Source organism: Botryllus schlosseri, chromosome 11, assembly GCF_051294905.1.
Source record: "Botryllus schlosseri isolate E-star chromosome 11, Bs_hap1, whole genome shotgun sequence".
Classification (NCBI taxonomy): Eukaryota; Metazoa; Chordata; class Ascidiacea; order Stolidobranchia; family Styelidae; genus Botryllus; species Botryllus schlosseri.
Genome location: NC_137246.1, coordinates 1,043,576 through 1,060,075, shown reverse-complemented (window position 1 = coordinate 1,060,075; position 16,500 = coordinate 1,043,576). Strand labels below are relative to the sequence as shown.

The following is a 16,500-nucleotide window of genomic DNA, read 5'->3' as shown; positions in this document are numbered from 1 at the left end:
GCAGGTCTGTTGGAGATGCGACTGATTACGTAAGCAATTATATCTTGCGCACATGGCCTGTTGTATATGCGATTGTTCAGGCCTGTCGTGGACGCGATGAATTAGCGAGGATTGCCACGCGCGCGTGCAGCAATCAATGACCTAATTTCGCAAATCAACTCAGCAGGAGATCCCTTGCATGATGGATGAATGTGATGCACGATTAAAACAAACATGGAGAAAGGTACAAAACGTTCATAGTACATTAAACCTATGGACGTTAATGCTTAGTGGAAATGATACATCTGTGAAGACGTTATCAACCCGCAGCATTGTCACTAAGAGCAATGAAATAGGTATGGTGGAAAAAGGGCCAAATAATCTTTAATGTAGATCTGGGATGGTATTCTTTGTGGTCTCTTGAAAGGCACATATTTAAACTTTCCACATCATTCATACTATTATAAGAGTGATACCACAAAAGGTTACCTGTCGCGATAAAATAATATCGATAAAATAATGTTCCGCGCATTCGTTATTCATGTCTTCTTCCTCCGGCAATCGGTTGGCGTCAGATCTAGAGAAGGAAACGTGTACAATCTCCATGCATTCGTGGTAACAGTTATCTATTAATTGTCTATCTATTCAGGACTTGGAGAGCACATAGGTGCGATCTCCATGCATTCATATTCATATTTATAAATGAGGTGTTTACTCCGCTTTATTCAGACACAGGGTCGCAATTCCTATCATTAGGTTGTATTAAAATAAACAGTACTAACAGTTCGTTTTAACGTAAGATGAGTGACTATAGTGAAACAATGACAATCTTTGCTGTAACAATCGACATAGTCGCTTTGTAAACTGATTTTTCAAATTTTACCGGCTACTTGAGAAATTTGTCAGGGTGCCGAAAAACGCTACAAACCAATTTTAGCTAAATTCCAACCTGTAGAAGCATTGCTATAGGAGAAAAAAGTTTTGAATTTATTGAATAAAAATAAATATAAATATTTTACTAAACCTCATGGAGTTGTTATATTGTCTTGAATATCGATGCATATCAAATTTGGCTCAATTCCAACCAGTGCAAACAAAGTTATGGTTGTGGAAAAATTTGGATTTGAAAAAATCGTGTTTACGGGGGTATGTCTATAAGTCAAAGATTATCCGACATAAATACTATTTTTCTCACATCTAAAAGTTTCTGCTGCATTAACTTCGCTCACGAGGTTTTAGACAACCCAACTATTCTATGGGGTTGCTAGTAAAATTTGAAAAATCTGTGTTTCTATGTAATAAATCCAAAACTATTTTTCTTGTAGCAATGCTTCTAATGGTTGGAATTGAGCCAAAATTGGTGGGCAACGTTTTTCTACGCAACCTAACAATTTTATTTTGAAAAACAACCATTTTTGAATATAATATGCGTTGCTTATATATGCGTATGTTTGCGTATATTCGTAAAGATATTTACTTTGCTTGCTGCTCCAGATTTGGCGGATGGCTTAGCGAGGGTTGCAGAGGTCTGTGTCTGTGATATGAACTGATCGGGTATTGAGGTACGTAGGGGTGAAAAGAGACGGATTGTTCCGCGGGCAGGCTCGGAGAGGCCTTGACCGGCGTTTTCTGAGGATAGAGTTCGTAATAATTGCTGAAAGTTCGAGCGTGACGCGTCGAGGAGTCGGACGGTTTACTGGTGGCTTCGCGGTCCATTTTGTTGTCGCTGAAAAATACAAAGCATGAAAAAAACAGGTGGTCAAAATAGTTTGTGTGTAGAAATAGAGGTTACATCATGATGAATTTCTGCCCAATTACAAGTAAAAGTTGCAATTTTCAATACTTTTTTAATCAGAGGTAGAGGTTCACGGGTATAAGAATTTTAACAGACTCTTGTGGTACAAAACTTACTGCACAAGCCAATATTACATTCATATCGAAATGGACCGGAATCATTGCGGCTGACAGGCGTCAGTCTCTGTTCGTCCCGATTATTCAAATTTCATACTGGTGACGACATATTCGGAGATTTATAGTTTTGACTCGGGTCAAGTCGAGTCATTTTTAATTCACCACCGAGTCAAGTCCGAGTCCAAGTCAGTGAGCAGAGGGTCGAGTCAGAGTGTTTTGAAAAATGACTTGAGTCAAGTCGAGTCGATTACTCAAGTCGAGTCATTACAACACTGATACGATTGTTGATACGCCATATTCTTTTGAATTTGTAACTAGTTGGGGACGATTACCCCTAACGAGTGTATACAGGTTCATTTCAATATCAATATAAGAAATTGGTTTGTAGTTGCCTTTATGTATTAATTACTAGCATAGGTATGAATCAGTGTCAGAGATGAATATGCTTTTAAAATTGAAAAATAAATTATGCCAAAACTAAGAATAATAATTTTACTGAACCAGATTTGGAAATGGACGTGTCAATCCAATTACCATCTCAAGATTCAAAAATATGAAATCAACAGACATCTAGCAGACGCAGCCACATATTATTATAATATTGACGGTTATAAACACAATTTCCCTCATCAATGCTACGAACAGGAATAAGAACGGTCATTGAAAGTTTTCATAAAACTCTTGTCAAGGTCAATATTCCTGTTGTGGTGTCTTCCACTAATAGGAATTCAATGTACCATTTACATGAAAAATACAAGTCACATGCTTCAAATATCAGGATCCATTTTGTGATGCGTTACAACTGCAAATAATCAGTATAGTCAAAACTGGATCGTATGCTACTTGTACAAACTGCCAACCTAGTTAGTTAACAATGAACTAACTACTGTTTTTTTTGAGTAGCTCTAGTTCTAATCGCCGTATTTTAAAAGCCAGTATGGTAGTCCTTGTTCTATTTATAGATTTTAAATGGGAGTAGTTCCAGTACTAGTTGCGCATTAATAAAATTAGTTGTCGGAACAACTAGAAAGCACGTGTCGTTGTTTGGCGTGAATCACGATACTGGTCTTCTGTTGCGCGATGATCTTGCTGCCATTGCTAGCTCAGAATCATCACCACTAACAGAGACGCAGCGTGGGGGGTGGGTTTTGGGGGTCGAAACCCTGTGCATTTGAACTGCCCATTTTATCTGCAACATGTCGCAGCTCGTTTTCAATTATCAGTAATTAATTAGTTAGTTGCGGGCTATTAAAGGTCGTTAGTTGTAGTTTGATTTCTAATTGCCATTTTATTAAGTGAGTAGTTCTTGAATCTAGTACTAGTTCTACTTGCGATTTTTGAAAAGCAATTAGTTCTAATACTAGTTTTAGTTGCGATTTTTGTTAAGTCGCAAAGTTTCACTTACCTAAAAGTGTCTTCGTCAATGGAATGCAGAGGTGTCACGGCCGGATAGATATTTGTATTCATGAGTTGAGGGTGCCGTGGGGTTGTACTTTGATCTCCATCGCCTTCGAAAGACATCAATGTTACCAAAAACAATATTGGCCCGCAAAGCAGTCAGCATTACTACTCAAGAAGTAGAAGTTGCGCCACGAAATGCTATTAAATCACAAGTAAAAGTACCTACTCCCAAGACATCTCAAAATTACTTGAAGTGAATGCAGAAACTGATGACGATGACCGCTACTACAGTAGCTTTAAATGATACATTTGGTGTAGCTGTTCATCAGAGATGGCTGCATTTGAAAGTGCGAGATACATCTTTGCTTGCTACTATGACTAGGACTAGGGCTGGGCACAATGATTCGAGTACTCGAATCTGAATCGAGTATTAATTTTAATGATTCGAGTCGAGTAGTAAAAGACGATTTTTTCGAGTACTAAATTATACGCTTCTCGCCACTGAAAGTTAATTTATCAATGAGAATTATAGTATTGATACTAATTTTCACTGTTGAAGCGTTGAAACCTTGATTAGCCCTATCGTAGCATGCGAAACATCTAGTACAAAGCTACTGGACGTAGCACATTTCCGAAATCATGATTATCCAACAACATTGTCATTAAGTGGAATGAATTCGGTATGGTCGAAAAATACCAGAGTATCATTTATGAGAAGGATAACAGGCATTATATTCTTTGTGGTGACATAAAAGATACATATTTGCACTTTTACGTATTGTAATATGGTATGACGTCATAATGAGTGATACTCGATTACTCGACTCGACTCGAAGCATATTACGTGATTCAGAATCGAATCACTCAGCTACTCGATTTTGCCCAGCCCTAACTAGGACTAATAATACTACACATGAATACACTCTACTAAAATATATTCGGTTGCTATGATACAGGGAATGTCTTGCGCGGTTTCTATGAGAATTTCAGTCATAATGTGACGCAGACTTGTCCCAAAACTACTTTTTCATTTTTAAATTCTACAGTGTGAAAGGTTTGCTATCAGTATTTGAAGAACACAGCCACTCTGTTAAGAAGTGCAAGTAGCCACAAACAGAACAAGTACTTTGAAAGTGACCGCCACCAAACAACGCGAACCCACCAATGGCTCGTAGAAACCGTATAATATCGGCAGCTAGCTTCCATTTGCCGGACGACAATGCTTTGCTCAACAAACGCGTCGCGTCCTGTCGCGCCAACGACATTTTCTCCAGATTTTGCAAGATAATCAGGTAAGAAGCCGCCGTCTCCAGCTGATTTACTTCCAAACAGTCCTGAAATCAATATAGATCAGTGGTTCTTAACCTTGCCCCCAGCGCCCCCCAGGGGGCGCTGGCGATTTTGAAGGGGGGCGGAAACGCTCAGGGGGCGATATGGGGGGCGCTGGGCTCAAGGGGGCGGTATGGGGGGCGCTGGAGAAAAATGGCTTCGCAGTAGATGATGTGGTGATAGGACCTATCCTTAATGAGTATTCAGAGCAAATGAACACCGAAAACTTCGTTACATATAGCCTTCAAAATACATATAGGTTTAATTGTCCATGAGCGCCTAAATGACTGACACCGAATGTTCCTGTCTTGGCAATCTGAACCCCAGAAGACGTATGTCAGTGAAGAAATACCAATCTGAAATCGTGTGCGTCTTTTAGTTTAGTACGATTGGGCGACAGGGATATTCCTGTTGGGAGATATCCCCGTTGATCGATTCTATATTTTTTGATATTGCAGACAGGGGGTCACGAAATAACATCATGCAACGAAGTCATACCAACGGGTTCGCCCGCCCGAATATGTTTAATTATTAGTAACGGGCCCTACAGTTTTCAAGAAACCTCACAATGTTCGCTTTAAGTTTTGATGAGTCTGCGCACACTCAACAACTCACTGCGCTGACCCCTGGACAACAGTGCGTATCGACTAAAAAAAGGTAATAACTTCGGATTTGTTGTGCGCAACGTAGATTTTCTGTGCGCAGAGACCGTGTCAGCACTGCGCACGTGCGCAGCTTAGAGGGAACAGTGCACCTCACTCAGCTCTACCGGTAAATGTGCTTACGTGAGCAGAGAGAGGATAAAAATTAATCTCAATTTACATGCAATTCCCGATGATATTGACCAATTCAATCATTAATTTGTGAAATTTTTCGCGCTTTGCGCGACTAGGCGAGAATAGCTGCCTCAGTAAATGGACACCCAATGTAGATACCTAATAGGTTTTCAGCAAATAGAGGACAGCCTAATAGGGGTCCGGGAGTGAAGTCCCCCGGAAGCTTGGTTTATCACCCGATGGGGGCCCAGGACCAACGTTTTTTGTTTGGGGGGGGGGGGGGGCTGACGAATTGCTGTTACGGCCCTGGTAACGAATAATTGTACCTGCGGGCACGCCCGAATATGTTTAATTATTAATTACGTGCCCTTTATCTTCCTATACAACAGCTCACCCAGTTCATCGCGACTTATATATGTAATTACCATCTATTCATTCATGCATTATAGAAAATTTTGGTACCTAGGGCGACCAGGCCACACAAACTTTGCTGACCATCGAAATCACGATAGGGGGTTCGTGGGGGCGAAGCCCTCGGAAGTTCGATTTATCACGCTATGGGTGCGCAAGGCAATCGTTTTTAGGGGGTTGACGAAGTGCTGTTACGGCCCTCCCTCTTACTCATTGTCTTTATTACATTCCTTACATTGTGAAGTTGGGGAGGGGGGCGCTGGAGCACGATAATTTTTGAAAGGGGGCGCTGGAGGAAAAAAGGTTAAGAACCACTGATATAGATGATGTTGCTATTACAAATTAGATTCGAATTAGAGTTATAGCTGCAGATTTTTATCCGTATTAGATTAGAACTAGAATTATTTCTACCCACACAGTTTTTTTTTCAATTCGGATTAGATTAGAATTACAGCTACACGCTATTTCCGAAATCAGACTACAATTAGAATTACATAAACAAAAACATAAAATCATTTCACAACAAGATTTTACATTTCAATATTAGAATTAGATTTCTGGCATTTAACTTTAATTACCCTAACAATAGAATTAGAATTATGTAGTTCACATTCCTTCAAATTTATATTTTCACCAAGACGGTGCGTCACCTCAAAAAGTTCTTTTGGTTTTCCGACAGAGTCAAATAGATATTGCCACAACGCGATTTCCGTTTTTCTGGCGCAATGCACAACCGTCTCTAAATACTCTGGGAATTCACGAATGAACTTGACGATGGTGGGAAGCAGTGGATCTGAAATCGGTGTCGAAGATGTGGCTTCTTCTTCTAAAACCTGTGCAAATACAGAAAATACATCAGAAAGATCAACGACGATACTAGGCACCAGACATGGGGTGATTACTTCATGAATGTAATCGATTGCGATTACGATTACTTCTGAATCACGCGATTACGATTACGATTACAGCAAAATCGGGAAGTAGTCGATTACGATTACATTGGAAAAGTAATCACGATTAGTCACGATTACATTTATTTTGCATCTTAGTAGTTATGTTGGAAGACAATATATGGATTGCGCTGGAAAGGCCCGATGATATAACAACTGCCTTTAAAAAAGATGGGACATTTCCTTGTTACGTCATAATGTATCCATAGCCCATTTTATAGAGGACGGATTATCGCACCCAATGATTTGCATTCTTGCCATGTCCATGACTGCCGCACCCCCAATTCCCCAATAGGGGGGGGGGGAGCGTGGTTGGAGCTAGGGGACTCAAAAGTATTTTGTAAACCAACATAAATTATAGAGTATTTTCGAGAGATTTAATTAACTTTGAATTTGTCTTTGAGCTTTGCGATTTAAATGTCTCTAGATAGCTTGATTTCGAAATGCATATACGTCTCCCCCTCAAGAAATAAAGCATGCTTATTGCATAATTCAAAGTAATAGGCATTTAGGTGCCAGTCAATACCGCTCCTCGACAGATCAAAAGACTTATGCAGTTTCGGCCTACATGAGACTTCACGAAGTGTGCTATTAAAAAAGACATTGGCCAAAACTTAGCGCATGTGTCCATTGTTAGTAGCCGCGCTGGGTGGGCGTGACTAACAGTCCATTCCTTCCAATCAGAGCCCACGAAGCAAATGCCACCCGGTGCGTCTCACGCAAGTTTTTCTGTTAGTCTGTTGTTTGGGCCACTACTTTTGGCTATATAACAGACCGGAGGTCACAAAATTAACAACATACAATAAAGTAATTATTGCAAGATAACAGATGTTATAATTATGAATCACCCCCCCCCCCCACCCCCCCCCCCCCCCCCCCCCGCTCTTCAGGTAAATCTGGCCTCAGGGCGCTGAGATAGGATTAAAAATGCAATATGATGCAATTACCAATATTATTGACGAAATTAAATCGTAAACTTAAAATTGACTACCCTATGGGGGCCCAAGACCAAACTTTGGTTAGGGGACGCTTTTGCTGTTTTGATCCTGATTCTAGCTACAACCCGCGCTAACATGGTAAATAAGCCGATGGCTATGGCGGCAAGTCCAAATGTTCAGTAAAGAATTGTGAAATAGCGATTGGCGCCCGTTTTGAGTAGAATAATATGAGAATAACAGAAAGAGAACATAGAATTCCGCCTTCAACTTAATGCAGATAATGTAACGCAAGCTGCCATTACGAGAAACGGCAAAACAACGGCCCAGTTATGATACATATCAGCAGCTGTTGATTTTAATGCTTCGTTGTGGAAACCGTAATGTTTTATTTGACGAGTACAAAATTTTAAACCTTTGTCTGCTGTACGTTCGTGCCATATAGGTCTACTGCTCGCCAAGCAGCAACGGTGAAACTGCATTTAACTCTAGAATTAGAACTATTACATTCCATAGTTTAACTAGGCATAGCCAAACATCAATACAAAAGTTGTTATTTTAACTTACGCAGAGAGGTGATTATGATTAATTTTCCTGATGCGAGGTAGTGGCGTCTGAAATTTATTGATAAACCGATATACAGCACGGTGGGTTTTTTACAATCACACTAATGTACATCGAATATCTATCTACTATGCGTGGACACTTCCTGCGCAAAGACGAGCAAAGCTAATAGGCTACCTCTGACGTAATATTGAGCAGTGGCATTTAAAAATCAGACGTTTGTGCTCTCAATAACTGGTATAATGCCTCTTCCTTGTTCACGAATGTTCAGTTTATGTCACAGTCCTTGTACAAAAAAGTAATTGTTCTTTCACGAAGAAATTGAATAAATATGGGAAGTAGTCGATTACGATTACGATTATTTCGGGATTTTTTCGAATGTAATCGATTGCGATTACGATTACTTAACCCTTACGAGGTGGGGCCATATTTCGCAGAATTGACCTTCACTTTTCAAATTCTCACCGTGACCCCACCAGGTCTTGAATCTGGGCCTTTCCAGTTTAAAAGTGGGCGGAGTATAGCCCTCTACCGATTCCACCCTTGATCGACACCCCATGACATGTCTGAGGTTTTTTAATAAGTTTAAATAAACAAGCTTTTCCCCAAAAAAACTCTCTCTCTCTCAATTTTCAAGGCTGACCCTCAGGATGGCGTCAGAGAGAGGAATGTGATACTTCAGTGCGTAGCCACTGTTGCCTGGTTTCAAACAAGCCGTCAACCATGGTTGTAAACCGCGCGGTTCGTCAGATATCGAAAAATGGAAAATACATATAAAATTTACAAATGGACGTGGTCAGTGAGTGGTCATCAAGGTCAAGTTCATGATCAAGACTCAATTGGCCCCTGCAGTCCGGTTTATGGCATAAAACAACGCGATATGCTTTCTTTTGTCAAATCCAACCATTTGCAGACATAGTAAACCTGTTTATGACTCTGAATTTGCACTTGAACTTGACCTAGATCTTGAAAATCATTGAAGCGTGACCAAAATTTACAAATCCCCCTCAGAAAACTCTCCAGAAAACGTTTTGATGTTTGAAACGGTGAAAATTTACATAGAAAACCGTACATGTCGACTTCTGATGTTCTGGCAGATTTTCCGACAATATTTCCCACTCGGAAAATATCCGGAAGTTTTAGGTGATAACCGTATTTTATTTTATTTTTTATTTTTTGTTTATTTTTACAAACCAAAATTTTTGAGTTTTAAGGTACTTAATACATCGGAAAAGTCTCAACTTTTCAAAAAACGTAGTACCCGATGTTAAGGGCGTGTCAACATGGAGAAATCGGTGTCGGAGATATGCCATATCAAATATGATACGCCCACCTCGTAAGGGTTAAAAATGCTGTAATCGTCGTAATCGATTAAGATTACTAATAGCGATTACCCCATGTCTGCTAGGCACCAGGGCTGGGTAGAAGGATTCCAGTATCTGAATCGAGTATAAACCCTGATGACTATAGTCCAGAAATGAGAAATGAGTGATTCAAGTGTTGAAATGATACGCTCCTTGCCACTAACTGTATAAATTTATCAACCAGAATTATAGTTGTGATACTATTTTCCACTGTTGAAGCCTTATAACCTATAATGTAACAAATTGTAACATGCGAATTTGGTGAAACCAACTGACATTTCAACGGCGGTCTAAAATTCAATAATTTGCTTGTAACTTTTTTTCTGTGCATTTTCAAGACAACGTTCTATGGAAGTGAGATAGAAACATGTTGCTTCCGCAGCTTTTAAGCCTAAAACTAGCATTCTAGAATAAGCGGTTATATTTTCGGCTGGTTCGGTGAAATTGCACGGCCACTAGAGGGTGCAGGAGCCTGAAATGATGATAGAAGTAATTTATTCGAGATTTGGCACTTTCTGAAATTCAAAATTTTCTTTTTTTCACTCCACCCTACCATTCTATATCACTGGATTGAACTGGATACAGCTCAAGGCTGAATAGTGAACACAATACCTAGGACTCAAACTCGAGTCACAACGCTACGACTCAGACTCAAGCCTCTGGACTCGTACTTGACTCGGCGGTTAATTGAAAATGACTCGACTTGACTCGAGTCACAACGCTACGTCTCGAACTTCGGTTTTGATCAGCCCTACTCAGAACAAACGAATATCGACCTTGTGTAGCATCAGTTCCAGTACGTGAGGAAAATACGATAACGATCTGCAGGACAACGCTACTTGCAGCGCGTGATATCCCAGATTGCGTCGCAGTAACTGGCGGAGAATCTGGAAAATAAGTAACGAATATTAATCAGGATGGAGTAATGCCAAAAATTCGCTAATACTTGAGAAAGTTTTTGCAACTTTTCCGACTTTTTTTTTACTATTTCCGCTCTTCTAAAATACTCAGTATGGTGTTCTAAGCTGTTTGGGGAAACCTTCTATTGCAACTTTTTGCAGCTTTTCATCATTATTTTCATGCCACTTTTTGCAGCTCATTTCAATTTTTCATGTCACTTTCTGCAGGTTTTCGATTTTTTATGCTACTCACTTTTTACAAGAAATATTTGGCACTGTATGTAACTATATCGCTCGATTATTTCACTGTCGTTAAATTTGAGGTCCTTTCTGATTTCACGTGCATTCAGGCTAGGCCGCCGAAAATTATATTTTTACTGGGTCAATTTTTTTAGGCTATTGATTTTGTTGAAGTCGTCAACATTGAGTTTTGCTACAATGCCTTGGTCGAGTATTACATACTCTAATAATTGCAAGGAACTTGACCATAAACGCAACTTTTAGTGCAACTTTTGTGAAAATTAAATGCAACTTTGTGAAAAGTAAGTACAACTTTCCACGGGTTTGACTGCGACAAAAACTTACCCTACTAATCAGGAATCAGCAAATCAGACGGGTGCTAGAATCTATCAATTTATCCCAATTATAACGAAGAAAAAGCAAAGAAATGAATGAGAAAACGAAATCAATCTGAACCTGGTGTAGGTAGATCTCGCAAGTTCGCTCCGGGGTTGAAAATTGAAAACGATACTCCACCAAATCTCCTTCTTGCTTTGCGCCGGGCAAGCTGTATGACTGAAAAGTTTGCTGTTTTAAGAGAATCTCAGGGGTACAGAACTAATATATCCAATTAATAGTATACAATAGTAGTATGAATAGCATGTTCATGCCAGTGAGGTTATACTTAGAGACACGATTGCTGATATACAGTGTTGTTTAAAATTCCCTACCACTTACCGACGATTACCACTGACGTGTGTCAGCCAAAAATATTCGTGTCTATTTCAATATCAATATAATGATTGGAATAGAATTGCCCAATAAATGTTCGGCAATGGCAGAATTCATGGCCGTTGCCTGTTCTCAGCCTTGTACAAATAACTGCAGTTTAAAATTACACAACGAGAACTAGAATTAGACACGGATCACTTTTAAAATGGGCAATTAGAACTAGAACTACTCACTTTTCGAGATCTGCAACTAGAACTAGAACTAGAACTACTCCCTATTCAAAACTCGCAACTAGAACTAAAACTAGATCTAATCTAGAACTACTCACTTTTCAATCTAGCCACTAGAAATGGAACTCTTCACTTTTCAAAATAAGCAATTAGAACTAGAACTACTTACTTTCCTAAATACACAATTAGAACTAGAACGAGTCAAAAAAACGGTAGTTAATTGACCGACAACTAACTAGTTTGCACAAATATGCGTGTTTAGGTAATGCTTTGCTGTTTTAGTGGGTAAATCGAAAAAGCACAAAACAAGTCAGCATTCCAACTTACAGTTTCACTTTTCACCCCGATAACAACTGCGTTCTCGAACAACACGGTAAGAGGGTAACATGAGTCCATGTCCAACACAAGAGTGATGCGTTTGGACAGCAGCGCCTGCATGTCGTGATCTCCAATGTCGCCGGATCGAGACCGTCTCAGGGCTGGGAAGAGCGGAATCCAAACGCGCAGACCCTCGGAACCGCAGCAAAGCCACAGCGCGTCGGTCAAGTGAACTTTTTGACTGCGAGCGAAAAATAGGCATTTTGAATTGTCATTTGCATCGCATACCATTGGCAGACTTGTACAGCTGGATATTTCTATATGTGTTATTAGTAGGGCCATTTTTATATGATCTTAAAAATCAATAATATGACTTTATTTTTGGGAATATATGACTTTAGGTGAAAATCGTGTATTTTTATATGGGAACAACGTCACCCACGGAACTGAAGAGTAAAACATACGCAACATAACAGTAATACACACCCATTATTATTTTAAACCATTGTTGTAGTACAGTTTCATGTAGTGCGGAATGTTAGAGTCTTTGAAGTTACGATTTGGGCGAAAAATGACTTTAGTAAGGAAAATGAGCGCTCCACAGACGCTGATGTGGATTGACACTTCTGCAGTTTTGCATAAAGCGCTGGTGAAATGTCTTGTCTTTGTAGCTCCATAATTTATTTCACATCGCTTTTGTCCAATTGCTTCTTAAAGTAATTTTTGAGCTCAAACGGATCTTTTCCGAAATCAGGGGGATTGAGATCAGCATGGGCCTCTCTGATGGTGTACGTACAACTTTCCATTTTCAGTATTAAGTTTGAAATATTGTTACAGTGGAGGTAAATTGACTGACTAGTCAACTTTTGATCGTTGACTGAATTTTTGATGCTTTTTACAATAACTCCTTCACCTTCCCATGCGTTGACTATTTCTTTCATTTGTGTAAGTCTCTCGGCATAATATTGAGCAGCATTCAGCCAGCTACCCCAACGAGTAACTGCCTTATTTTCTTAGTGCTTGATTGCTTCACTGCTTAAATTGGTACTTTTTATTTAAACTATACAACAATACGACTTTAGAACTAAAAATATGACCTTGAAACTTTTTATGATCTAATCAGCAAAATATGACTTTATATGACTTCATAACTTTCTTAATATACCTCATAGGGATGACGTTTTTGCGTTAAAATTGATTTCACGACTTACTGATGCACAGAAAAAAATATGCCTTTAATGACTTTAAATGGCCTTAGTTATTAGACTAATGCCTGTGATCTAATTCCAATGTAATTTCTGAAGTCCATGCTCTCACTTGGGTTATAATTCAATTTCTGGTTATCCTGAAAATGCTACAGGAGAACTGTATCATGTAAAACGTGCCAAGCTTGCTGTAAAACAGACATTTGCCATTCATGAGCTTGTGAGGATAGACTTTGATTTGGTACGATATGAGCCACGAATTTTGCCGCTTTAAGTCTAATAACTCAGGTACCGCTACTCGATTTCACCCGGCCCTAGGTGCGGAAACGCTTTCAAATCACCTGCTTTTATACTCGGACGCCCACAGATTTTCAACTTGCGAGGCAAGGACGATGGGGGCGCCGAAATTCAATTCTTTTCCGCGAGCGCCCGGTTTTGCGCCCTCGGTTTGACTGTGTTGCAACAGAAGCAATCTCCCTGAAAAAAACAAGTCGTAGTTCAACACGCAGAATCAATTATTAATTACAACTTATGGAGTCAGCATAATAAACACTCGCCAAGCATAGCATTTAAAGCACCCATGGTTGGAAAAACAATAACAAGACTTAGTCGCAAAGGGCGTATAAATTTGGTCATTAAAAATACTGTTTCGATTTGCATATTTGGATATGGGCACTACCACATACAACACACAAGAGTTAATCCTTCGGGTTAGTTGTATCGCGCAGTATTTCAATACCAAAACTTCAAAAAATACTGTGTTCTATGTAACAGCGTAAGAAACACGCACACATAAGATACAGTACTAAAATAGTATTAATTAAGTGCACCACAAAACAGTAGAAATTATAAGCAACAAGCGTTTAGGCTGTTCTGTAACATTCTGCTCTAAAAGATGGACGCATTGTACCCAATTAAAAGTGACTATGAAGCTGGCACGCCTTTTATGAATTCACTGTCGATGGTTACTGCATGCATCATTATTGTTTTCACCATATTATTGCGCTAAAACGTTTCTTGTGACATAACCTAACAATAGAAATTGTGAGCCTGTGTCCGAATTGAGCATAGATTGTCAGAATTAAGAGGAGTTTTTTAAATGCAGTTTAGACTTTTGTTTCGTTGCCGATCATTTTCGCCAAATAAAACGGTGGAAGGAGTGTCCGGTGTCAGGATTCAACGGTATACACACTGGGGTTGGAGTACAAATTTTGGATTTAAAAATATAGTGTTTACGGTAGGAAATTCTTCAATTTATTGAGCCACCCACCGTAAATCCTATTATTTCAAATCGAAAATTTTGAACACCATGTCTTTCTCTTCGCTTCTGCCAGTTGGAATTGAGCAAAGTTTTCTATGCATAGTTCTTTTATAAAACTTAACACTGTCATGGGGCTCCCAGTATATTAACTCGATTCGTTAGCAATTGTGTACCTGCTACGTTGATGATGAGAACTTCTGTCTCGTGCTGCGTCGAGGTGGAGTGTTTCCGACCAGAACTCTCCATATGCAACGAAGCCATCATCACGGAAACGACCAACGACGGGTAAGGTACGTAACGTTGCATCGATATGTCACGCACCAACGTCAGCGACACGTTCGGATGTTCCCTGAAATAACGAGAAATGAACATGAGGCAAGAGTCCTAAAATCAGCTTGGAAAGTGTAACTTCTACTTGCGTAGAAGTAGAGATTAATGTACAATTTTGACTTGGGCTTAATCCCAAAATTGACTCGAGTCTAGTCATTTCACGTCTTTGAAATATTGACTCGAGTCAAGTCGAGACACCAAAAAAATTGCGACTCGAGTCATTACAACCCTGTATGTTACTCTTCGACATTACTTCTACTTCCACGCCAGTAGGCTACTAAGGCTCAGAACATTGACAAGCTCTGCAAGTCACCACAAATAACGGAATACTTACATTCGATCTTCTTTGCGTAGTTGATAGATCTTGACGTGGCAAGTAGCGTCAAACGTGATCACCAGGTCAAGATAAACGTTGATCAGAAGGATCTAAAATATATTTTCGTGAAGCGGAATTGAAAATCGTTACATTGCCACATGACGCCAGACTTCGACAACTAGATTACAATTATTTAGATAGCTACCTCTTTTCCAAACGAGGTTAGATCTGAAGTCACAAAAATTGAGTTCACATCGAATTAGAGTTCAATCTCATAAGCATAATAATTATAACTACACAGTTCTTCCAACTCAGATTAGAATTATAGCAGCAAAGATTAGAATGATAGCTACATTTTTTTCCAAATTAGGTTTGAATTAGAATTACTGAATTTGCAAAGACTTGAAAAGAAACTTGAATCAAATTCCGAATCAAAAAGAACACCAAAAAACAGCTAGAATTATCTCACACTGACCTGAGATTGCACTCTTTTGACGCAAGAGAAGACATTATCTAAATTCGTATTATGCGGATAGATTCTGATCTCGTCTTGATTTTCGACCAAGTTGTAACACGCCACGATGATAAGCCCGTCCCACCAGGTCAGACCGCCGGTGACCACCATGTCCTTCTCTTGCATGATGTTGCCGAAAAGCTTCCATTTTCTGGACAGAAACGAGAAGTGCGCCATGCCAAAGTTCCCGGCCACCACCAATAGCTTGCCGGTTTTGTCGATCGAAGAGAACTGAATGGTCAATGGTCAAAAATCAAAAGTGATTTGGGCAATGAAAAAAACTCTTCTTTATACGCAACGATTACTGACCCGAATTGGCCAGTTTCCAGTCAGATAATTGGTAGGCAGTTGAACGACGGACCATTGCTTATTTCCAACGATGCTTTCAAAGCTTCTCCCGGGAGAACCCGGCTCGATATAAGTCTTTGACATGTATTTCTTCTTTTTCTCGTCGTAAAAGGTGCTGGAAATGAGACTGGTGTAGCGGTTCTCCCCGAAACTGACGTAAACGCGGTCTTCCGCTTGGATGATCACGTGAGACTGGTTGCCCTGCCAGAAATACGCGTGGTTAGACTTGTACAAGCGATTATAATATGAACTAGAAATACTCCTTTTCAAAACTCGCATCTACAACTTGAGCAACCTTCAAAAATGTGCAACTAGAACTAGAACTACACGCTTTCTATTATACACAACTAGAAATGGAGCTACTCATACATCAAAATTCACAAATAACACTAGAAGTACTCACTTGTCAACTCTGCAACTAGAACTACACGCTTTTTATTATAGACAACTAGAAATAGAACTGCTCATACTTCAAAATTCACAAATAACACTAGAACTACTCATTTGC

At 39.5% G+C, this 16,500-nt stretch overlaps 1 protein-coding gene across 2 annotated transcripts in view; it reads right to left on the bottom strand.

The window, feature by feature from the left end:
• LOC145449566 (guanine nucleotide exchange factor subunit RIC1-like) overlaps positions 1-16,500 on the bottom strand; it is a 243,314-nt gene that overhangs the window by 9,607 nt on the left and 217,207 nt on the right. For both annotated transcript variants that reach the window (XM_080327958.1, XM_080327959.1), the window contains exons 10-22: positions 15,954-16,193; positions 15,606-15,875; positions 15,149-15,240; positions 14,658-14,833; positions 13,565-13,700; positions 12,028-12,259; positions 11,216-11,314; positions 10,397-10,507; positions 6,458-6,640; positions 4,454-4,625; positions 3,296-3,398; positions 1,457-1,705; positions 469-556 (exon numbers count right to left, since the gene is read on the bottom strand). In XM_080327958.1, coding sequence (XP_080184084.1) covers positions 469-556; positions 1,457-1,705; positions 3,296-3,398; positions 4,454-4,625; positions 6,458-6,640; positions 10,397-10,507; positions 11,216-11,314; positions 12,028-12,259; positions 13,565-13,700; positions 14,658-14,833; positions 15,149-15,240; positions 15,606-15,875; positions 15,954-16,193 — 2,151 coding nt within the window. The remainder of the gene's footprint in view (positions 1-468; positions 557-1,456; positions 1,706-3,295; positions 3,399-4,453; positions 4,626-6,457; positions 6,641-10,396; positions 10,508-11,215; positions 11,315-12,027; positions 12,260-13,564; positions 13,701-14,657; positions 14,834-15,148; positions 15,241-15,605; positions 15,876-15,953; positions 16,194-16,500) is intronic.